This window comes from Dermacentor silvarum, chromosome 2 (assembly GCF_013339745.2).
Source record: "Dermacentor silvarum isolate Dsil-2018 chromosome 2, BIME_Dsil_1.4, whole genome shotgun sequence".
Taxonomy (NCBI): Eukaryota; Metazoa; Arthropoda; class Arachnida; order Ixodida; family Ixodidae; genus Dermacentor; species Dermacentor silvarum.
The window spans coordinates 15,640,477-15,665,562 of record NC_051155.1 but is presented as its reverse complement, the minus strand read 5'-3'; the positions used below and the strand labels follow the sequence as shown (position 1 = coordinate 15,665,562).

The 25,086-nt window shown below is 46.9% G+C and overlaps 1 protein-coding gene and 1 long non-coding RNA gene across 3 annotated transcripts in view; one reads left to right on the top strand and one right to left on the bottom strand.

Moving 5' to 3' along the window:
• Window positions 1–25,086, bottom strand: part of LOC119441336 (proteasome adapter and scaffold protein ECM29-like) — a 345,050-nt gene that overhangs the window by 285,409 nt on the left and 34,555 nt on the right. For both annotated transcript variants that reach the window (XM_037705954.2, XM_049661154.1), the window contains exons 4-6: window positions 24,328–24,693; window positions 21,636–21,677; window positions 10,154–10,226 (exon numbers count right to left, since the gene is read on the bottom strand). In XM_037705954.2, the coding sequence (XP_037561882.1) occupies window positions 10,154–10,226; window positions 21,636–21,677; window positions 24,328–24,693 (481 nt within the window). The remainder of the gene's footprint in view (window positions 1–10,153; window positions 10,227–21,635; window positions 21,678–24,327; window positions 24,694–25,086) is intronic.
• The window catches only part of LOC125942915 (uncharacterized), a 176,086-nt gene that overhangs the window by 143,700 nt on the left and 7,300 nt on the right, over window positions 1–25,086 (top strand). The window lies entirely within an intron of this gene.

The window sequence follows — 25,086 nt, the reverse complement described above, 5'->3', positions numbered from 1 at the left end:
CCTCTTGGGCACACACTCAGACCTGAATGGCCTTTACCTCCTCTGGCTGCCTTTAGCGATTGTTCTATTTGGCAGGGAATATTTTCCCAGAGAGAAAATGCTGTGCTAGGCATTTGGTTTGTGCTCTGCCGTATTCTCTCCTCCACAGCGCTTCACCATTGACACTCAGCCTCATTCTGGTGCACATTTAGAGCCCAGAGGCCACTCACAGGAGTGAAACTTCGTCAGGACATGACAGAATTGTCACGTCACAACAGGCAGTCATGACATAACTGTCATGTCATGATGCTGCCGCCTGCTTAGCATTTGCTACACAGCAACTCTGCCCCTTCCACTCCATCGAATGTCTGCCCAATAGTTTCACATGCAGTCTTCGCCAGGCTGTTGAACTTCACTCATCCTGGTTAATCTTCCAATTCAGATAAAGTAGGTGTTTGCCATCCTACATCTCATTTTGCTCTGTAACAAGAAAGTAGTTGAGTCTCACTTTGGCTCTGGAGTGAGAAAAAAAATGTTCAAGCTCGTTCAAACCGGTTCTTTGTGCACATAAAAAAATTATGGGGTTTTACATGCCAAAACCACGTTCTGATTATGAGGCACGCCGTAGTGGGGGTCTCTGGAATAATTTGGACCACCTGGGGTTCTTTAATGTGCACCTAAATCTAAGTACACAAGTGTTTTCGCATTTCACCCCCATCGAAATGCGGCCACCGTGGCTGGGATTTGATCCCATGACCTCGTGCTTAGCAGCCCAACCCCACAGCCACTAAGCAAGCATGGCAGGTCTTTGTGTACATAACCAAAGGCTAATCGGAGGAAGAAAAAACAAAGTTACTCTGTACAATAACTTGAACCAGCACAATGAACAAGCCACAAAAGCAAGAGTACCCACAGTGACCTAACATTTCAGATCTCAAAATAGCGAACGGCTCAGGACTCAAAAATGTGCTGAACAGGTTTCTCGGGTGCCAAAGTACACTGAAATATTGCCTTTCACTCTTTGCAATTTTTTTTGCACTGTAGCCAACATGCTTTTTACAAAATTTATGGCTGATCGAATTTTATATTATAAACAGCACAGAGTTATTGTACCACAAGCCACACCAAAGCTGCCAGAAAATTTCTCGTTACCTTACACCGCCTTAGATTTCCCTTAAAGCCTCCGCTCCTCACTGAACTTCTTTTTGTCTTACTTGATGGACTACTCTCACCCTGACACTGAGCATTTTGCAGATATGTTGGCAGACTCTCTTCGGCTATCAACATCATAGAAGATATGTGCACCAATGATGTCCATTGCTACAGCCCCTCTCCCTATGCATAGATGGCACCTATTGGACTTCTCAAACAAGCTAGAATAGGTCAGCTGTGGAAACACCTGAGCTTCCATGAGCACAGAGCAAGGAAGTTGCCAGAGTGAGGAAGTTGAGAGGATGCCTCTAAGATGTTCCGCACGCACGGCGTGCTGCCTGATCATGGAAGCCATGCCCACTGATTTGGTAGTATGGCCAGTTTGGCGTGCTGCCAGGCCACATAGTAGTTACTTCCTAGTTACTACATGATCATCATAGTTACATCATAGTTGCTTGCAGCAACACGTGCTGCCACATTCTAATCAGCACTGAAGGATAAATAAATTTTTATTACTAAACTAAAAAAAAAGTTGCAGTTTAGCCCGAAAGGCGAAGCATCGATTGCGATAGCAAATTAGTGGACAGCTATACGAAGTAAGGATAGTAGTGTTATTGGCCGTATAAACTTGTAAACATATGCGTACTAACTAAATTAACAAGCATGGTGTCTCGCGCGCACAAGAAAACATGAAAACATCTCACTCGATGATCGCAGAAACTCGCTGTCAAATGAAGTGATGAAGCACGGCAGCAGCAGTGAGTAAATTGACCTTAGTGCTACGTCTCGCATCAATGCGAACTAAGCCGCGAAAACACAGCGCACGGCGGACTGTGTCCCTGATGCAGATCACTTTAAAGATACAGCAGCCCAAGCAGACACGCGCGCGCCCGCGGCCGCGGGGCCGCCCGCAGTAAAACGGGCCCCTCCAGAACGTTGCGCGTGACATAAGGTGTGCTTTCCTTCCCACTTCCCTCCCTTGCATGGGCGAGACTGAGCCGCAATTGCCGGATCACCCTTGCACGCTTTGACTCGCACATACAGCATACGCCGTGTGGCGACGATTTTATTGCCCTTGGACTTTATACAAAACCTCACGGTGACAGCAGAAATGCGCCTGGAGTGTCCATATAATTGCTATTGCAATAAAAATTCATTACATGCACTTCTGGGAAACTTTAGCCTCATTAAAATGAGATTTTAAGGGCATGTGTTTATATAAAAGTTTTAAGAAATACAATTAGTTAAACCTCGATATAACGAAATTCAATATAACGAAATATTTAACGATATAACGAAGTATTTAATTTTGTATGACTCCTTGTCCATAGAACACCATGTATGTTGAACCTCGGTATAACAAAGTGTGTTTAAACATGATTTCAATTTAACAGAATTTCACTGCCACCACGATGGAATACCAAGAAATAAATGGAAACTTCGGTGAACGCCGACGGTCACATGATTGAATTACACGTGTCTGCTCACGAACGCTTCTCTCAAATCGCATGCCACACGCCCTAGAGCAACTGCCGCAGTGGAGTAGCGTCATGTTTCCTTGAAAGTCCAAGTGCAATAACATCCTATCGTGCGCCACGTGCTGTATGCTTTGGGTGCAAGTGAAAGCGTGTGAGGGTGGACGCTGGTGGGTTGATAGTGGCTCGATTCGCAGTCTTCCACGTGAGCAAGGGGAAAAGGGGGGAGGGGAGCAAGCTCACCGTAATGCGATGAAGCGCTCACGACACCGGGGGGGGGGGGGGGGGGGGGGTATGAGGCAGGTTGGTCTTTTTCATCTCCTTTTCTAGTTTGTAACCCACCCTCACCTGCTCCAAGGTGCTTAGTCGCGCTCCCTCAAGGGTTGTAGAAAATAGCGCCCCTTCCTCTTCACAATCACTCTGACAAGCTAGGCCATACCTGTGCTTGGCTGAGCACATTCGCAGCTCGTGCGCCCTGTTTTAGAGGTAGTGTGCCAAGTGTGCAAAGACTGGCCGAGCTGAGACAGCATGGTACTGTGCGCTGTCTTCCTGCGCTTTTAGTGCTGGAGGTTACGTAATCTCAAGTTTTGGTGATGCATTGAAGCAAGGCAGACGAAGCATTTGCTGTCAGCGCTTTTCACGATAGAGTCGTCCCACTGCAGGTAACACTATCAGCCGTGCGGGTGGAGTGGACGCGAAAGCGTGGCTAGCTTCGCTTCCTACTGCCGACGTGACGATACCGTCGACACGGCATGAAACCGTATATTTCGTCGACGACTCTCAAATTCAACAAATAATTTTTCCTTTCTCATTCAAATTTGCTTTTTTTGATTGCCTGATAATTAAGAAAATTTTGAAGCGTCTTCTCTCTGAGAGAAATCTATCGGCGACTGTACTCCATTGCATAAAATATCAAATTTCAACATAACAAAATTTTGATATAATGAAGCAAATTGACAATTTTACCAATTTTGTTATATTGAGGTTTAACTGTACACATCATTATAACCCATTTCATCATAACGAGGTTAACTGTATGTGTCTCTTATTAGTGCACAATATGTCGCGTTCAGAAATTATCGCTGTTGAATGCCGTGAGCACTCACGTCGCTGCCACAAATAAGATTCCAAAAGCAGCCAGTAAAAAAAAATGTCATTCTGTTTCGATCGCTTGTGTCAGTTTCCATAATTTACCTTCCTGTTATACCTGCTTCAGTCTTCATAGCAAGGTGGTCAAAAGTGACTGCCTAGCTAGGAAGCATCTGCTTTCATTAGTCACTGTGAAAGCTGCTGCTGAGGCATTGTAATAGTGATTAATTCTGAACACTGTTGAGTGTGTTGCCAACATACCTGCCTCCCAATGAGCAACACTGAAAACTGCAACACTGCTGCCACTTCTAAAGTGACAACATGCCCACGTTCATTTACACATATGATAGCACAATTATTCCATCTATGCTCCTTTTCCACTTTCCACCTGCAGTTGGGACAGGGCTGTCACTTAGCTGTCACTCTACCCCAGAAGGTCCAGTGGGAAGTTTGCATTGAGCAACTGTCGACAGGAGTCGTGCTCTTCCAGCTATGCACAGCGCAACATGCAGGACTGCCAGAACGTAAGATAGAGAAGACCTCTCCAGGATCGTGCAAAATGTGTACACACTTTTTACTTTATCCAACGCCCCTTTGGGAACTGCTCAAGACTTCAGCTCGAGCCTCGTGTTGCTCCTTTCGGAATTTCAAGCCGAAAAGCAGTGCCTAGGTCTTGCACATGATATGCCAGGCTGCACTTAATAGGGGTGAATGCTGGCAGAGATTGGCCTACACTCTGATGACCAGACCCTTTCGTCATTGCAAGCGCATACAGCAATGGCTGCAAGAAGCCTTCCTCCCGCAGCAATGTGCTAGTGGCAGGTGACTGGACACACGCACAGCGTCAAGTGTTGCCGGAGGCAAATAAACCTGTCCTCCGTCAACTTGGGCTGTCAACTGTGTGCGTTGGCAGAGCAGCACTTGTGCCCTTTGTAGGCCCAGCTCAGCAAATTATGCACAGTGACGGCTGACATAGTCGTGCGGCTAAGACGAAGCCCATGGCAGTCAGTACTCCTGAGAGTACTGTGGAGACACACATGGTCATTTGAAACTGAGTTACAAATTGTGGGGTCGCGCATCCCCACAAAATGAGCTACCGTGAATCCAGCACAGGTGGCGCAAGGGGAGAGTAGACCCACTGACAGCTATTTTAATAATGCATACAGTCACTAACAATTCTTTTCGTACCTGCACGGCATCGCAAAAGTGTTTCGAAAATTAAGTAGTCAACAAAAATGAATTTACAGGAAAAAATTTCATTTTAGTATTGCATTTTATTCTAACATTAGCTGATAACTTGCAGAAGCTCTTTCAACTCGGCCTTGAAATCATGTGCTGCAATAATTGCTGAATTTTTTTCGTTAATCGTGTTTTGCTTTCCCCAGTGCATGTTGCCCATCCTGATGCAGTGAAATGCAGCTGTTGTGGGCAACCCAACTTGACTGCAGACTGCCACAAATAGATACCAAATAGAGACTGAGGTGCATCTGAATATCTCATCTGGAACGAGAGGCCGCACCGTACGGTGTGTCGCAAAGATAGCGACCATGAGCAACTTAGTTGCCATCTTGTACATTTGCTTCATTTGCAAAGCGGTCTGTCAGCTTTCAGAGTTTCATGTAGCCGCTGCAAATGCATGTGCATCAATTCGGCACTAAACCATTACTACAGTGTACTAGGATGAGGGAGTGGGTCCGACGGACGCCTTGGCAAGCGCCGAGGGTGATGCAAAAAACACTAATATTGCGGTGGCGCTGCCGTCGCCTTATCCTGAAGCTCCAGCCAATAAACATTGACTCCTCCTGTTTCGGAAGCAGCCATTGGTTGAGGCAAGCTCACAGGCTGAGTAGCTTTCGTCTGCTCGACGTGCCGTCATCGTTGCATCATTTGTATTCTTTCCGTCACTCTTTTTCCATTTTATTTACCACAGATCGGCGGGGAATAATATCCGTGTTGCCACCACTGAGCAACAAGACTAGATGCAGCAGAGTGAAACGCTTGTCAAAGCTCCATGCAGCTGCGGTAGGGTCTCCAATGCGACAATCATCCGGCACTGGTGGCTCATCAGTTATCAGTCCCAAGATCACGCGTACGGGTTAAACTGACGGCTGTTGAAACACAAGCTGCGTGCCTTCCGGTGGCTCATCGGCCTGATCTTTGCACATGCTTTCGCACTTTACGAAATATGTGTTGCTTTTGTTGCCATTCCCTCTGTCCACACTGCGCTATTGTTTCGATCGGTCCGGTCGTCCTGGTAAAACTTTGAACCGACAAAGGCTGCCCTGGCCGACGCGGTGCTGTTTTGAGAATCGGAGCATTCATGCACTGCATGTGTGTGATACCCGCACCGGGCCTATGTCAGGGAGCATATGCAGCAGGGCAGAATTAGCCGCTTGCAGAAACAATGTCCGTGATGGTGTTAGACAGGGGGGGCCCTTCACAGCACGCTTGGAGCTCCTTTCAAGCTAAAAACAATGAAGTGAGGCGCTAGTTTGCGTAGTACCAAGAATAAGGGGCTCTGCGGCACATGCAGCATTGCGTGGGTCTCCACACCAAATCTGTCGAACAGTAGATATTCGATTTGCGAATCGAATTATTCGAAAGTTCACTATTCGATTAAATCTGGCAATGCTCCAGTATTCCCACACCCCAAGAAGTTAGTCTTTTGTTTCTTTTTCTTTTAACACAGGATTACCGTGTCATTTTTGATCATCCGATTTCAGTAGATATATGCAGCAGAAGCTCGTGCATACATTTTGGCAAAAAAATAAAGCGAGAAAAAACGTACAAACTGGGAAAACGTACAATTCGAAGTCACTAAAAAGTTTCGCATACTCAACTGCAATCGACGTCTATGCACAGTCAATGAACGATTTTATGGTCGCAAGATTTCTTGGAGACCTCCGGTAATTCAGGTGCCTTTGCGGAACCGCCACGAATCCCATAGAGCCAATGTTTAAAGACGTGAGAAATTTTGGACGCTAAAACCCTTCGTCCTCTGGTTTCCCCGATTCTTTTGCCGTGACCGTAAGTCCAAACCACCATTAATCGAAGCCACCACTGCCGCCATTCTGATTATCTTGCAGCGTCAAGCCAGCGCTCTCATTCGCCAATGTGCTGGCAGCCCGTAACCACCGTGGCAATGCAAGGCCTAGCTGTTTTGACATTTGCTACCAAGCTTTCGGCTGTTCGTTGCCATGTTTTTTCAGTGAAAGAATTTGCTGCTGTCAGCAGCACCAACTCCGCCTTTGTCACCCTCATGGACGGCTACGTAGTGCAGAAAGTACAGCAAGGGTCAGGCATGGCATAATGCCGATTCCCAAAAGAAAGCTTCGCCGCAATACAAGGATATTACACGATAAAGCACATGCAATGCATTGCGATGAAGCATACCAAGGATGAAAAGGGGCCACTGCCACTGGACACAATATGTATTCTTTAATTATACAAGCGTGCACTCGCTGTATCCTGCAGTGTTGCAACAGCCAGAATAGGATGTGGAGCAATTTTTGGAGCACAAAAATCTTGCTTTCTAGCAGGAAAATCCAAATTTGGAGCTGGTTACCGAGAAAAAAAAAACTCCATTTTGGAGCACTGAATCCCAAATTTGGAGCAGTTTCACACAGAACGCTTACTCATAGAACGCCATAAAATTTACCCTGCATAATAAACGCACACCCCAACTTTGCATTGGATTTCTGGGAAAAAAAGTGCGTTCATTACGAGAGTATATACAGTAATTCACATTAGCAGCGTAGGTGAGGGCAGGGGTGCGATCGGAGATCATTGTGCGGAGCACACGTTCAGTGTTGCCGTGCATGGTTGACCTAGGCCGCGCCCGGTGAAATTGAACGCGCGCTCCGAACGACCTCGATCGCATCCCAGCAGTGCACTGCACCAACTTTTTCCGCCAAACATGTGGAAAGTCCGCGAATGGTGTCCCCCCCCCTTTTTTTTTCTGACATGTTGCGACGTTCCGGCGGTAGTCGAAACATGCAGCGACTGTTTGACAATCTTTTGGCGCTTCGGCAGTGTACAGCGAAAATCTGCGTCGTTTCCCTGCAACGCAGTGCCTGTTGACGCGTGGAACCGAATCCTTGCTAGTTTTGTGCATTGCGTCGCCTACAAAGCTCACGCCGTGAGTGCCGGGTTCCTCGCTGTACCGTGCAAGCTAGTTTGCCGTGCAGTATTCGTACCCGCTCAGCTCGTGACTGCATGCACGGATACGGCGAGGATCTTGTTGCGTCAACGCGGCAATGGCAAACTGCTTTCGTTACTGCAAGCAACGCGCACTCAATGTCTCCGTGAGATTTTACTGCATATACAACACGCTGCACTGCAACCAGCAGCAAAAATATTCTTCGGCGCCCAACCTCAGACACGCCACCGTCTTGTCTGGGTATGTCTATGGATCTCGTCTGCGCTACTGGCACCTACTGTGGCGATGTCCAGGCTGCAGGTTGCCAACGCGGTCTTTCTTTCCTGCAAAAACTAGTATAACCGAGAAATTTCGCGGCTGGTCGAACGTTTTGGTGCAGCGTGGTGCAATGTAAACATGTATCACGGTTTTGGCGCAGCTCAGCGCAAAAATACGAAATTGTATCAAAATGGTGCAATTGGCGCAACTGTTGCTCCCCTGATGCTGTCACAGTATCAGCACCAATCCGCCTAATGAGTGCACTGGTAGGCCTTTAAAGCTATGTGCCTGTGGCACATAGCTTTAACCACAGATGTGCCTGTGGCGATTTGAGCCCTTGAGGACCTTAAAAAGCATGCATTCATTCTTTCAGAATACCAAATGTTTCGGGTGTTTTCGCGGCACCTATGGAGCACAAAAAAATCAGACGTTGACCGCAGCGCGAATCATTGCAGCACGAGACGCTAATGTGCACAGAGCTGGTGGGGCTCGAGCAGCTCAAGACGCACAGTGTCATTTCTGCGGCTTCGGCAAGCTCACGTTTTCACTCCTCAAATTCGACATGGGTCAGAAGATTCCTCGCGCGGGGCATTTTGGCATGAAGTTTTGGCATGCCCACTCAGCGGGAATCATTTCGTCACGAGACGCCGACGCATGTTGAGCTGGAGCCATATTTTGTAACACTTCAGTTTTCGAAGAATTCGCTTTGCGAGCAGCGATTGGTCGCCGCCTGGATGAACTCATCGCCTCGGCGCACGCACGCATATTGTGATGATGTCACGCACGTGTCAATCATGCGGAAACCGAATTGTTGTCTGCTACGAAGCGAAGTGGCGCGAGGTGCTTCGGTGTGATTCGAAGGCACCATGTGCCGTGTGCAGAGCCTGTCCATGCCTTGTGCACAGGCGAGGTCGATGTTCCTAGCAAAATGATGACGATGGTGATCCCTGTGGCGCCTGCGTTAGTGCTTTTTGCGTTAGTGCGTTAGTGACGACGACGACCTCGACATCGAAAAGACACGCTTGAGATGGCAGACGAAGAATTCAGGAGGCAATTATTTTTTATTTACTAAGAAGCACTCCTAATTTGCTATATTTTCCCTTAACTCGTGACGTTCACTTCCAGAAAAAAAAAAAATGCGCTGCTTGGCCTCTTCTTCCTCACGTTCTAATTACGTCAGCAGACCACCCAAACATGACGTCACTGCCAAATTGAATGCTTCAAAAACCGAAGCGTTATAGAATACGGCTCCTGGCGTGGCCCGAGTGACTAGAGAGACACATTGGCATTTTTCTACTGTGTAGTGTTTTAACATGGCGACTGGAAACCAATAGAAATCGAGCTGGTGGGTGATGCCAGAATAACATGCCGACGATGCTTCCAGAGCAAAATACGACGCTCGCTTTTTGCCACCTGCAGCAAGGAACACAAGCGTGTTTGCGTTATCGCCTATTAAAAGCATGCAGTATGCTTCCAACAGAACTACACCCCACGCGCTGTGACACAAATATGTGGAGAAGCTTATTGCAATTGGGTTGGTGGCTATAGCTGCAAATGTGGTGTGCAATGAACTGCGAGGAGATTTGTTGATACCAGAATAGAAATCTGAGTGCGCACCGGAGTTATCACATGACATGGACGGGCAAATACTGCAGGGAAGCTGCTGTAGCAGGCAGCTACAGTTCTCAATCCCTTGCACCTAGCACCTTTTTTTTTTCTGTTTTTTGTTCACAAGGGATCTAGCAGCCAGAAAACATATCATACGATTACAGTTTGGTGATTTACTGGATGTTGGTGCCGAGAGATTGTGCTTTCCAGGAACGTACAAGTAGGTAAAAAATAAGCGCAATTGTACTGGGTCATTTTTTGTGTTCTGGATCGCAAATGTTGGCACCAGAAAATTGTACCTAACCGGATAGCATCAACAACATTCTACTGTAAATGCTGATCCAACAGTGCTTCACACTACACGAGATTGCTCTACAAGCAACCCACCCACGCAGCTACCGCTGATTCAGAAAAAGGCACGCGTGCTACTTACAGTGGGAACACAGCTTCCGAGGTACACGTTATAGAGACCCTTCACCAAGGCTTCATCATTCCAGTCAATGGCACTGCAAGCGAAGAAAGATACATCATCACTCTCTCAGACAAAAGTTGTAGTGCTACCAACAATCCAAGTGCTATGTAGACCTGTGAGCAAAAGCATATGTACCATGGATTGCACATTAAAGCAGATTTTCTCCATTGCCTGTGAATGTAGCTTGACATTGAGGACTGCTGTCCAAACTTGGTACTGCAACCTTTCCAATGCACTTGAGAATTTCGCTTTATGCATGGTAATTATGAAGAAATTTGTTTTTTTTTCGGCTACCCTGTTGTCCGTACACTTTTGCTCATGGGCATGCATCATGTACAGCATTCTGTGGCACTCTTATACGATGGTGATGGCCCTCACCAAACTTGTGACAAAGGTATGCCATTGACCTATAAGTGAGACTCAACTCGCGGATTGATAAATTTTGGGCTTTTATAAATTTTGGGCTTTCCTTCAACGAGTCCTGTCCTTTTTCATTTTCAACTCTCAATGCACTACTTTGGTTTACAAAGGATGCACCCAACATTTCAACGCTTTTACCCTTTCAGAGTCAAATTTTTCGGAAAATTGGACAATTTTTCGAAATTTTTTGGTAAATGGCAAGAGCTCAAGGATCGTAGAAGGCATATCATATTTAAATTTTTTCACTATACTATTTATTATTCTAACACAGGTATAAACAGCGAACAATATATCCAGGCGCCACACTACATATCTAAGCGACTGTACCACTGTTTGAAGGTCAGGGAATTTTCTTGTAAGGGTGACGCCTTCCGTTATTCCTTTTCTGTTAGAACTGTTTGAGATTGGAACTGTTTGCCATCGAGCATCACAGAAATTGATGCTTTTTTTTCATGCATTGAAATAATTTGTTCATGTATTTAGTTAAGTTTGCAACCTGGGGCAATGCAGGTAACTAATAAATAAATAAATAAATAAATAAATAAATAAATAAATAAATGTCCCCCCCCCCCAATGTCATATTTTTTATTGCAAATTAAATTCTTCAGAGCGACTGATTTTGAGAAAACGCAAGCCCCTAAGATGACAATAATGCAACAACAAAATTTTTAGTGTGTGCAGTTTGAAAATGGTTTATTGTTGAATACATCGACCATCATCATCATCATCATTGAGCCTATATTTATGTCCACTGCAGGACGAAGGCCTCTCCCTGTGATCGCCTATTACCCCTGTCTTGTGCTAGCTGATTCCAACTTGTATTGTGTGGCACTCTTATACGATGGTGATAGCCATCACCAAACTTGTGACAAAGGTATGCCATGGCCTATAAGTGAGACTTGGCTGCAGGTTTGATAAACTACGATAACTCACTTTTTACAAATGTGATAATACTTGCACAACTTATTGCTACCCTTTAATAGCTTGACACAACTAGGACCCATATTTTGCTACGTTCAATTTCATTTTCCGTATTTATCGTTGCACTGAGGGTACCCCCCAGCAAGAGTGGCAATGCGGCAGCCTCCAATCTATGTTTGAACCACTAACAGAGGGTCAAAAGAATGGAAAATTATGTGAATCATTGAGAGTAACAACCCCCAGAACAAATGCATGGCCATAGAGAAAGTGAGGCATGCCAAGCGAGCACCCATGAGCAAGATCAGTGGTGCGTGCGCACCCATCAGAAAACCGAAACGAATGACAAACTTGCAGTAATCAATTTTTAGATGGCTATACCAAATTCTATCAGTCATCGCGTGCCTTGCAAAAAGAAACGCACGTGCGGCAGTATCACGGATATGGAGTGCCTGCTTGTAAACAATGTACCGTATCTATAAGATTATAAGGCAGTCACAACTACAAGGTGAGGGTGCAGTTGAAGAAAAGGAACTTAAATACGAAACCCAAGGAAACCAAAAAAAGGTAAATAAGTACACACATTGATATAAGGCCCTTATATCGTTTGGCGCCTACGATGCGCCATACGTAAGCCAGATGCGGTTGTCCTCAGCGAACCGCAGTGCGCTCAGCCAGCGAACTCGTCGCGGCATCCGCGGCGGCCGCGGTATCTGCGCGACGTATCAGACCGCAGCTACATGCAACTGCAACGCTTGCTTAGTGCACCACAGGGCTTGAGTGCATGCTAACAGTCATCGTGCGTGAGCTCCCAGGAGGGAGCTCACGCTGGCAAGCATGCGTGCCGTCTTGCCTTAATTTTTGTGTGGCTTGAGGCTAGTTGAGCGTTCAAAACTAGTCGAAATTGGCAAGATCTGACAGCTACAACACCAATAAGCAGGGTGGCCCAACTTTAATTTCTATATGGGCGGCCGCGGAAGAGTGTGAGCACACGATGGTCAGCTTCTTCCGGAAGTATGTACAGTGTAGACCGCTTATAACGTAAGTCACCGGAGTCACAAATATCCGCACTATAAGCGGTACCGCACTATAACCAAAGCAACAATTTTCAAGGCCCGCACATATGCCAAACATGTGCACCGCACATGTGCACATGGAACAGTCGAAGAATGAGGCTAGAACGTTTGCATTCAATTTACAGTCGAATCACGTTAATTCGAACCAAATCACGCAGCGGCGCCTCCGACCGGCATTGCTCCGGCACCGCCATAGAGTAAAAGCTTAGGAGAGACCCCTCAATGGCGCGCACGAATAAAACCAAAAAAAGAAAGAAAAAAAATGCGGCGGAAATTTCACCCTCTCTCAAATGGCAAGGTCGCCGATTCTGCGTTGCACCGGAACATGCGTGTACGTGCCGACGTCTGAGCCACGCTACCGTAGCCATGCGTAGAAAATGGCAGTGAACCCTCCTTTCTCCTTTATGCTTCCTCTACTTTCTAGTCACTTGTTGACCTTGCACGCTGCGGCTACAGCGCAGAGGGAAGCAGCAGCGCTGTCCCAGGCCGGCCAACGAAGCTGCCCCACGCCGGCAAATGCCCGCTTCCCGATAGCGGCAGAAAACGAAACTTCGAGGAGCTGGCGCTGGGCCGGCTGGAGTGGCGGCGCGTGCACGGCGGCGGGCTTGCACGGTGACAGTCGAAAGTCAGGGAGCTACGAGGGAGGGCAAGGGGAGCCACCGAAACGGCGGAGTTGCCGATGTGAAGTCCACTTCCCTGCCGCCCTCCTCCCTCACATTCCACAGTCTCCGCGTGCGCCCTTCGCCGTGCCATGCCGGCGCCGCCCGCTCCCTGAAGTTTCGTTGGCCGGCGTTGGCAGTTTCGTGGCCCTCGCTCGCTATGCGCGCCGTGATATTTCACGACTCGCACTCAAGATTCTGGTTTCAGCCTCACTGGCTGTTCGTTCACACTACGTGCCCTTCTCCTCCACTTCGTCTCTCTTCCTCGAGCACTCCTTGGGGTGCCCGTTTGAGGGGAGCGTTCGCTGTCTCCGCTGACTTCCGTACTCCCAGGCAGCCGCACTGTAACCGGTATTTCGTTTCCCGCAACTGCACTATAAGCGATACGTGTATACATGGAGTGCTATGGGAAAGTTAACGGGAGTCTGAAAAGACCGCACTATATCCGGTCCTGCACTATAAGTGGTTACGTTATAAGTGGTCTATACTGTAATTATTATAGAAATTCGAAAGCATATTTTCATTTACTTCAGCCTGTTTATTAAACTTCATAAATAATCATGCACACTAACACTATAGGAAGAAGTGCACGGATCCAAGCACCCTTCTTGATTGATGTTAGCTATTGGCCAATAGCAGCCACATATGGGAATCTGCTATACAGTGGAATCTCGATGATACGAATCTCACGGGGTCACGAAAAATATTCATATTAGCCGAAATTCGTATCATCGAAACACAGTTAAAACACAGGTGAACTCACTCAGGCACACGCACGTAACAAGCATTTGGAGTATAGACCACTTATGACGTAACCGTTTATAGTGCAGAACTGGGTACAACGCGGCCTTTTCCGACTCCCATTTACCCTCCAATAGAGCTCCATGTATACGCATACCGCTTACAGTGCAGCCGCATGAGACGAAATACCGGTTATAATCCAGCTTCCGCAAGAAAATCTCGCCGACAAGGGCGTCGGTAGTGAGCACGCTTCTCAACGAGGTGCGCCCAACGATGGGACAGGAGATCAACGAGGGTGATGAGGAGATGTGAAGCACGATTGGAGTCCAAGGGCGATAAAATCGTCGCCGCGCGCCGTATGTGCGAGTGAAACCGCGTGGGGGACGCGCACCTTCACGGAGAGTGAACGCACAGCCAAGAGCAAACGCGACTTCCGTCGCACGAAAGGCCGTGGGGGGATGGGAGGGAAGGGGGGGCGACGCTGTGCTGCGGCACCAAATGCGTGGCGCAAGGGGAACTGGCGACGCAATCTTCCACGCGAAAGGAGCAAAGCGGGAAGGCAGCGCGGGAAGAAGAGAGGGGGGGGGGCTTCTACTCTGCCAACAAATGCGTTCTTGTACTTTGCGCCTGAGCCCTCTGTCGGTGTTGTCGCGCACACCGTATCTTGAAAGCGATCTCCACACGGCTCTGACCTTTGTATGCGCTGTGCTTACGCCGCTCAGTTTCCGTTGAAGCGATAGACCGCACGAACGTTCGCTCGCTGCGGCGGCCGCGCTTCCCCACGCCTGCGTGGGGAAAAGCACAAAAGGAAAAGCAACAAAAGCGCCACCGCTTCAACCTCTTCATGCCCAGTCGCGGGCTCCGCGCTGTCCGGCGGCGTGTCTGTGCCTCCGTACCAAAAGAGAAAGGGAGAAAACGCGTCACTGCGCGCTGTTCTCTTTCGAGGCCGTCGGTGGGGCGGCGTTTATTCGTATCAAGCGACGCGGGTCAAAAATCCATTTGTAGCAACCGTTCTCTAGCACGTTGCAAAGTAATGGGGCTCGGCCGAGACCACAGAAAAATTTGTATTATCCGGAAATTCGTATTAGCCGTGATCGTATCATCGAGATTCCACTGTATTACGAAATAAAGTGTAAAGAATCGAGTGAGGAACAGGCTTCTGCTGAGAAGAGAGCGTTTGAAAGAAAGGCAACTTAGCGCTCCGCTTGACTGCAAAGCTCCACGCGGTGCGCATGACAGCAAAACTTGGATGAGATGTTCACAGCAGCACATGCTGCCTGCAGACTGAGTTTCTTCACCAAGCCCAAGGGATTGTTCAGGACCCCTTTATGAAAAACACGGCACCGAACAGCAAGAAGCTTCGTAGCGAACGTTGAAGCAGCTAGGCCTAGCGATGCCGAGGTGGTGGCTTCAGCTGCCAGCAGATTTGCGTGCAAGAGCACCGGTTCGTGACGGCAAGATTATCAAAATGGCGCCGGTAGTGGCTTCAATTATTAGTTAGTTAGTTATGTAGGGTTTAATGGCGCAAAAGCGACTATGCCTATGGTGCGCCAGCCACAGGGTAGTGCTCAATCAATAGTACCAGGTACCATCAGGGTACCAGCGTGAGGTACCCTGATGGTATCGAGGTACCAGCGTGACCATATGGTCACGCAGATGTGCATGAAGCCTTTCAATCTATACAGGTTCAAAAAACCCACGCCCAACTTGCCCCAACGAGCCTTTCGAGAGCTTAGGGTACAGCCTACATACAACAGGTGGCAGAAATTGTTTATGTTTATTTGGGAACTGCTCAAGAACGTGGAAAACAGTGGTTTGCAGTTTGGCACGTCGAGGTGCAATGTTGGCGTGGGAAATGTTCATTTATTTCGGTATTCATTTCAGCAATAGCATGATCCACATGTCTCCGTACACCTCATGGAATATGTGACTTCCTGTGATAATTTGTGGCAGAATAACTTTCATTTATTTTGTTTACGAGCGTGTTAGTGTACGCGTTGCCATATGGTCACGCTGGGCCTTTGGGCTCTCTATATTGTCCAACGCCATCCCCGTGGGTACGAAGAGCACGCACTTTCCGACGACGGGATAATCGGCGTGCGCTGGATGGACAACTCTGTTGTAATAATTGCAAGCACCGTACATGATGCTCATGTACACAGAGATCACAGAGAGCTCATGTCATCTACAGACAGGCATTCATGTGCACAGAAGAAGAAGATCAAAGTGCCTCGTCCAGATGCTGTTGCCCGATATAACTGCTCTATGGGAGGCACAGACCAGCTCGGTGCAAACATAGGGGTTTACGGGATGGCAATTCGTGGCAAGAAATGGTGGTGGCCAATATTCACTTGGCTTTGGGATGTGGCCATAAGCAATGGTTGGGCGCTTATTTGCAGCACAGGGTCCAACCTCACTCAAATTGAACTCGGCTACCTCACAAGATGGGACAACAAGCCGAAAGGACCTGGTCTCGAAGAATGTCAAAGCCTGGTGACATTGCTTTGTGTACTGCAGAATATGACAAAGTGGCCCACTTTGTTGGAGCCGTAACTAACGGCAAAAGGCGCAGGTGCGCTGGAGACAACTGCAACAGCACGGTGCGCACACAGCTCACTAAATGTGGCATCGGCATCTACATCCCATGCTTCAAACCATACCACAGTAAATAGATCTCCCACAGGTCCGTAATTATATTGGTTGCGATGTATCAAGGCCCGAAATAAAATTTGTCACTTTCCGCTTTTCGCTGTAGCCTAGGGGCCCAGCGTGACCATATGGTCACGGGTCATATTTTGAAAACGAAGAGCACGTTCACAATGCAAGCTTTTATGTGACTTACTTACACGCAGATACGATAAAAAATTACATTTGTTGCGACAAAACACGAAAAAAAAGAAACCTTCCTTTAAAGTTTACTTACAACACTCATGGCCTCCAAAAACCTAAAAACGTCATCAATGGGTACTAGTGCATGCTCTGATAGTAATATAAGTGGATGAAGTGGTGTTAGTGTTTTGTACAGTTCGCGAAAATAATTATGTCTTGCTTTCTCGAACACCGGATATGTTATTAAAATGTGATTCACAGAGAGATGTTCCTTGCATTGTTCACACTCCACTTGTTGTTCTCCTCTTAGTAAAAAATTGTGGGTCAAGTGTGTGTGTCCGATACGAAGACGACATAAAATCACTTCAATAAAACGTTCTTGGTGTTAACACAACTTCCATTCTTGTAGAATAGGCTGAACGGTTTGAAGTTTGTTGTGTGCCCTGGAGTCCCATTCGTCCTGCCACTTCGAGTTGAAAGCTGTGCGACATCTGTGGATAGAATCTTTTATAGGTACTTTCATAGCTATTGATGTTTTGTGTGCCGCCCATGCTGCTAATTTATCTGCCCTTTCATTTCCTGGGATACCAGTATGGCTTGGCAAAAAGCCATCATTCGCCTGAAGAAGACACGGCAAAAATGTATCGAGGACTTTTTTTCTACGAGGTGAGCCGCCAGCTGGTGTGCTGTTGATTGATCAGTGATGAGTCGTTTGGCGCGAATAAAGTTGCAATTCCTTTCTGTTCGTTCTTTTTTCTTGTTTTTTTCCGTGTGATGAGTGGTTTTTCTTTTTTTTTTATGTGGCGGGCTGCTGTGAGATTCGGTATTGAGTACACCTTCTCTTGCTTGCTAACTGTGGGTAGAAATCGATAGTGACTGTAATGAACCAATGGTTATAATGAAGTAATTACGACCCCCCTTCAACTTCGTTATAACGAGGTTTTATTGTACGTAAATTACGACCCCCCCTTCAACTTCGTTATAATGAGGTTTTACTGTACGTAGATCAGGGGTTCTCAAGCAAATTGGTCCCAGGGAACCCTGCTAAGCTTCATAAAGTGCCAAAGAAAACCCCCCCTCAGCAGAGATGCTATGCGTAGCGCACAAAACGTTTTGGGCCAACAATGATGGTGAACAGGCTATTTTGATGGCGACGTGTAACCCCCGTGGATCAAACTGGGTGCAATCGTCATGAGCCAAGACAAGACAGTACTGCAACCCAGGCCTGCCGAGAAAGAATGTGTCTACAGTGCATATCGCACAGGGAGACCTAAAACCTTTCATCACAAGAAGTCTTAGAATTAGTGCCGACTCTACTTTGAGTACTGTAGAACCTCGTTAATTCGGATTTCATGGGAGCGAAAAAAATGTCCGAATTAACCGAATGTCAAATTATTGAGGGTAAAAAGAAAACATACAAATTCTTACTACGTCAACATACTTTTATTCACTGAATGAATCTCCAAATCCTGTTTCTATTTGCCCAAAAGCAGAGCGGAAGCTGCAATTCTCGTCATCTCGTGACTGACTAGCGCTTGCAGCGACAAGGGCCTCGCGACTTCCTTTGCAGCGCAGCCACAGTGTGCATCTTCATCTGAGACATGCTTTTCACTACCATGCGGACATCGCGATTATTTTTTCACCAGTGAGCTGGTCGCCAACAAATCGTCCATTGATCACTATGTAGACGGTGCTTTTCATCCACGGCATCTTTGCACCGAGTCAAAGTGAAACTACTGTTTGCCGCAACCACTGCGGAGGAAACTGTGGCTGCTATCGATGCAATCATGGAAGGCGACTACACATTTCTGCAGGCACGCCATCATATGTAAGAGGCCGCCTGCGGCGCGAAAAGGAAGAAGAGCACGAGAAGCACGGCTCAGTCCGAACAGCACGAGCTCTCGAGGCGCCTGACCCGAGCTGTAATCAAGGGAAGACCAGCACTGTCCGTGGAATATCGACGTGACTCCAGGCCAGGAAGGTCGCATCGTCAGCTATGCTCTGGTGACGGGAGACTTGGGGGTCCGGCCGAGTCCGTGACGTCGGCCGTCCAAGGTGTGGCCGTCGACCTCGGTGAAGTTCGAGTGAGGCTCCTGCCTGGACTGGCTGCAGCCTCTCACGGCAGGACCGGGCACCCCAGAGAGGATCCCTCTTCTGTGACAGACCGGCACGTTCGATATTCCTCGGGACGCCACGTCGGCACTCGAAAGAAGTTGCAACGCATCCCGACATTAGGCCTATCCAGGTGGGCCTAGGCAATGCCACACCACGTCACCGACAAAGTTTGAGACACCGGCATCTAAGACAAGCGCACTGACGGGCCAACGGCAAGGCAGAGACAACTACAGAATCGACCAGAGCACTGAACTCTTGGAAGAAGAGCCGACGAGCTTCGGAGTGGGAAATACGTGCAACGATGAGCGCAGTAAGACGACTCTTCTTTGTAACGTTGCAGCGGTAGGCTAGGGTTGCCTGACTTTCGCATAGCAAACGCCAAGGACGAACGCAGGCGGAACGAAGAACGCGTGTACTGATTAAGTAGGTTGTACAAGTGTTAGTATGTCTGCATTTTGCTTTATAATGTGTTAGTCTTAGTTTGAGTGAGTTTTATTTTGAGTTTTGGGTTTGAGCGTGAAATTAAAATCTATTTGCTGTGTCGCCATGCGTCCGTCACTCCCTTTCTCATCACACCCACACGCCCCCGAGATCAGTGACAAAAACAAACACAACACACGCGACCGACACTTGCACCGAGTCAAAACGAAACTACTGTTTGCTGTAACAGCTGCAGATGAAACCGTGGTCCCTGCCGATATGATCATGAATGGCAACTACGCATTTCTGAAAGCACACGGTCGATGTGTGCACAGAGTCTACACGAAACTATTGTTTGCCACAACCACTGCGAACAAAACCTTGGTGGCTATGACGCGATTATGGACGGCAACTACGCAGTTATGAAGACACGCGGCCAGTCAGCAACACGGTGTTATGCGCAGTAATAAATGGAAGAATAAAGGCTTTAAAGGCACAATTAGGCATGAAGCATTCCGGCATTGCTGTCATTCACGTATCACGTACGATTTCCACTGATGACTATAGTGATGCAGACTCCACCGCTTCATTTCGATTGGATGCTAATGCCATTATTGCTCGTTTGCGTCGCACATTTGCGGTGCTCACTGAGCTACCATACTAGAACCATCTGTGTTACGCTACTCTGTGCATCTTCATCTTTTCGGTTTTTTTTTCTGCCACACACGTAGGCGCACACGCTAGCAGCACCTATATCTACGAATGGGGAGAAATGCGCATGAGGGTAATTTACGGATGGCCTCCAAGATCTAAGTGCAAGAGTTTAGGCGTGCTGCCCATTTTCAGAGGCTGGCTGGCTACAAGCTGCTGGCAGATTTATTGCGCAGCTCGCGCGCTTCTGTTACACACTATTATGTGCTTTCTGACATTCGAGCATAGGTAATGGAGGTTCCTTGGATCGAGCGCACCTCGTGTTGGCCGTCCTAGCGACTTGGCGAGTGCTGTACCAGGGAATAATTATCAGTGGCTCGCAGAACCACGAGGAGGGGCCTGCGGAACCCACTTTGAGAACCCATGGCATAGATGTATGTTTGACACTGTCGAAAAAGTGCTTATCACTTAGTCAAATCAGTTTTTTGCATGCACTAAGATCTGCGCCATAAGGTGAAATGGGTGTTCCACCACTGTACGAGTAGACCATGCATACATCTTGATTCCTAGGCACCTAAGTTACTGATAGCTTGCATCACTCTTGTTATGCAATGCTAGTAGAGTCCCGAGCATGTCCATCACCGTGTTTTCTTGCACCAAACTTTGAGCGTTAAACATTGTGATACATTTTCCGATATTTGATGTCCAATTCGATAATCAGCTTCTATTCCATGATTGAATTCGATATTCAATTAGAAATCCACTGCACTCGACATTCATTAATTTGATGCTGACAGGACCGACGAAAGTGATGAAATGATCTGGAGAGTTGAATTAAACAAGATGCAAAAAAATGCAAGAACGCACCCCCGAGTCACCAGTATTTGCCCATTTCTAAGAAATATGAAAGCTCCTAAACAATACAAATCTATCGCGCACCCAATTTTTTAGCAAGAAACATTGTCGCACAATGATGGCCAGTTTCCTAAACTCAGCTTCGGCGCATGGGTTTTAAAGTCAGTTTCGCCGCAATACATCGTGTTATGCGAAAAAGCATACGAACACCGTGAAGGCGGTTTTGGTTTCATATCCGACTGCTTCTCGCAAGCAATTTTCACCCCACCCCCCTTTTTTCGTTAACGGTGCATGTTAGAACCGGGTATATATCATAATCAGACGTTGTAAGCTAGAGAAATTGCTTGAAAATTGTCCTACAGCAGGCTCAAAATAGGCGTTTTCAACGGGAGATGACGTATGTTTAATGCATTCACTGTCCCCTAAGCTCTGCCAAGACACTAAAAGGAGCCCCTATTGAGGACACCATAGGGGTCACGTGCGTGTGTGCTGACTCGTAAAATTCGAAATATCTGGCAAAGGCTAATTTGAGGATCAATATAACAAGTTTGGGCCCATAGAAACGCATGGGCGCTGGCTGGGACCTTCAGCCAGGATCAAATTAATCGCTAAATCAAATTAACGGAAGTCTACTGTGTATATGGTATGCACACATGCCTAATTTGCACCCTTCATAGCACACGTAACTGCTTCTGCAGCCGCAAAATAGCATATAGAAAATAAGCCTAAATAAACAACAATGACCGAAGGCATACATACGTTGACAGCGTCTTCATCTTCAATTCGGCTGCACTGGCAACACTGTAAAAGAGCAGAAATTTTGACAGCCAAGTTTAGAGACACAGGCAAATTGCCTGAAAGCTTAAAAAGGACAGTGGTAAATCAGTGTAGTGAACAAACACCAACTTCACAGGCTACAATACAGTCAAATCCACTTGTAACAATTTTCAAGTGCCAAGAAAATTCCATAGTTATAATCGAAAATTTTTATATTCAACTCCCACCATAAAAATGTAGAGGAGATCGACATTATAGCATTTTAATTAAACCGAAATAAGTGGAGGGATTTATATTACCAATTTTAACAATACAGTCAACAACCGATTTTCGAGATGCCACATTTTTTGGACATGCCCAATATTTGTTTAATGCCTTAGTGGCACCACCACAAAGGCATTAAACAAACATTGTGTACTTGTGTACTGGATGCAGGGCTGAAAAGTAACTTTAAAACCGTTATATTGTAAAATTTTATAGGTTTATGTATCTGCTTGTTTAACTACCGTATTTATTTCAATATAAGGCAAGGAGTTTTCCCAGAATCTCTAGCTTCGAAGTCAACCCTCGCCTTATACACAAGTTTTGCCTTTAGGTGTGGCTTCACAGCAGCACAAATTTCATTGTATAGTGTGGCTTCACGGCAGTGCTACTTTCGCCTTATAGTGAGGCTTTACAGCAGCGCACGCCACAATGCCGTGAAGCCACACTATAAGGCGATATTCACGCTGCTGTGAAACAACACCTAAAGGCTAAAATTCAGATATAACCTGCACTCCACATTTTGGAGCTCCCTTCATTTCATGGTCGCCATTTTGCGTTTTGGCTGTGTTAGTAATTCAGTATTTCGGAGAAACCCTGCCGTGTCTGAATAATCTGTCGGCTACTCTATATCGCGCTATATTAGTGTGCATACTTGAGTTTTTTTTATTTGAGTCCTCCAACTGGCACCCTTGCCTTAACATCGTGACCGCGCCTTATAATCAAATAAATACGGTACATATTCTAACTTTCATTAATACAGATTAAATAGCAATGAAGTAACGGCTGTCATACGGATCAATTAGAGAAAAAAAAAACACAGCGCAAAAAAGACAGGGACACGAGAGAGCGACACGCACACAGCGCTCTCTCGTGTCCGTCTTTTTTGCGCTGTGTTTTTTTTTTCGATGAATCACCAACACGCCCAAGCTTCCACGCTGGACCAATTAGGCATGTCACCTTAGGAAAACTCATTTAAAAGCTACGAAGGCACACTGATTGTTTTGTTAAATACCTTCTAGGGGGCTTTTATTGCAGGATAAGGTCAGTTACAAGTTCTTCATTACATTTCTGTGACAATGTCAATTTTTTTGAGGCTCAGCTTAATTTTTTTCGTTGTCATTATAGGTCAGTTATGTAATTGTTTTTTTTTTTTTTGTTCATAAAAATTTAGAAATATAAAAAGCGCCTCATCTCTGGTCCTGATATAATTTCAGCCTAGATACTACTTCGATAGCAGGTTTTGGCAACTTTTGTTCGGCCAACAAGTGCAAACTGAGAAAAATGAGCTCGAAGATTTCAGAACAGGCTATATTATTTTAAACCTAAAAATAAATAATCAAAGTGCCCTGATCCATAATTCTGACCCTCCTCTTCAATTCGTACCTGCTCTGCAACAATTTCTTCAAGTCGTCTTCTCTTTTTTTCAGCTTTAGAGCAATCCAGCGCCCTTGTCTGCATAGTAGACAAGGGCACTGCAGCCGGAATTATGCCTTTCTTTTTAGAGCACAGCTCTTATGCACCCATTCCTGCAGTGAGTGAGCGAACGAGCACAGCGAAAGATGAAAGCAAACGCGGACCGCAGAGGAATGAAAGACATCGTCGCCACACTACGGTGGCGACGATGGCTACGAGATGGCACCAGAGTAGCGCATGTCATCTGGGAGGTCTGTCAGCGGCATCTGCTGTGAATTGCGCCCACGTGTCACCCACGTGCTGGCTCTCGTGATCCCCATATTTGTAGCAAGGCAGTAGCGCCACACTTCGCTCCATTTGCAAGGTGCCGCACGAGACAGATTGTCCGCGCCAACCAATATATCGCAAAATGAAAACACGTGTAGAGCTGCGCTCAAATTTCGCATTAGGGAGTACCGTAATCGTTGGCGAATTTTTTAGTTTTACTTTGTGGTCTGCTATTGAAGGCCTCCCATGATTAAAACGCGCGAAAAACAAACTTTCCAATGCAGGTATTCACTCCATGTTTAGTTTCTTGCCCTCTCTGCAGCCATGTCTTGAATACAGCATTCATGGGCGATCTCAACGGCGAGCGCACGCCACCGTCACGAGAAGAGAATTTATTTTCTTCTTTTCTGCGGTGCGGATTGCAACAAAACTTGGTGATGAGCTTCTTTATGTGTCTAGGACTCCAAAATAACCTAAATTAGAAGATGCACTTTTTTCTTCAAAAATCGCAATTTTAGTCCCGCATCTTTGCTTAATAAGAGTGTGAAGTTGACAAGTGACCAACTTTATTATAAGCTATGAGCAACGGGTGATGGACAACATAGGTTGCTTTTGCAGTACCTGCATGAAACGGGCCTACATGCTTAACATTTCACTTCATTCCGACGTTATGTTTTGTGGAAACCCAAGTGAATAAGAAAAAAAAGTTAGGTGCCCTTGAGTGCGTCACCTGTGTCGTGTATCAGCTGCAGCAATGAGGAGGTGGAGTACGACAGAGCGCTCAGGATAGAGTCCCCCCTCAGCCAGCAGCTGCAGGGCGGCCATCTTGCGCTGCTCTAGCTCTTCCGGGTTGGGACCAGGGGACGGACCCAGCAGGCGAGACAGGGCAGCTGCACTGAGCCCCGGGGGCACAGTGCTGCCTTCCCCTCCAGCTGAGGCAGCATACGGCAGCAGCAGCAGGTCCAGCAGCCGGTCACGTAGCAGGGCCCAGGCCTCCCCCTGCCCTGAGGGAGGGGGAAGGGCCGTGCCCTTGCCACCTGCTGCACGGTGGACGGACACCACGTGCGGGATCGCACCCAAGGCCAGCTGCATGAGCCTGCATCGACAGACACAACCAGGAGTTGCAGCTAAATTCTCACCTCATCTTTCACCCATCTGTCATCAGGACTCGCATGTCCCTGCATGACAGTGCAAGTCGAGGGTTGAGTTTTGGCCTCGTTGCTAGAACATTTCTTCTAATACTGAGACAGAATCTTGGACAAGACAGGCAGAAGACAAGACACACACAAGCACATCTTGTCTTCTGTCCACCTTGTCTCAAGCTTCTGCACTAAGCACTAGAACAGATCACTTCATCGACATTATCAAAATTACACTTGCAGACAACTTCCTGTAGCAATAAAGGGAAACTACGGAGGCAAAGTGCACACAAGTAAGAGTGCTCCCAAAAAATGTCCTGCCTTCTGACCCTCGTTATTTCAACCCTTTG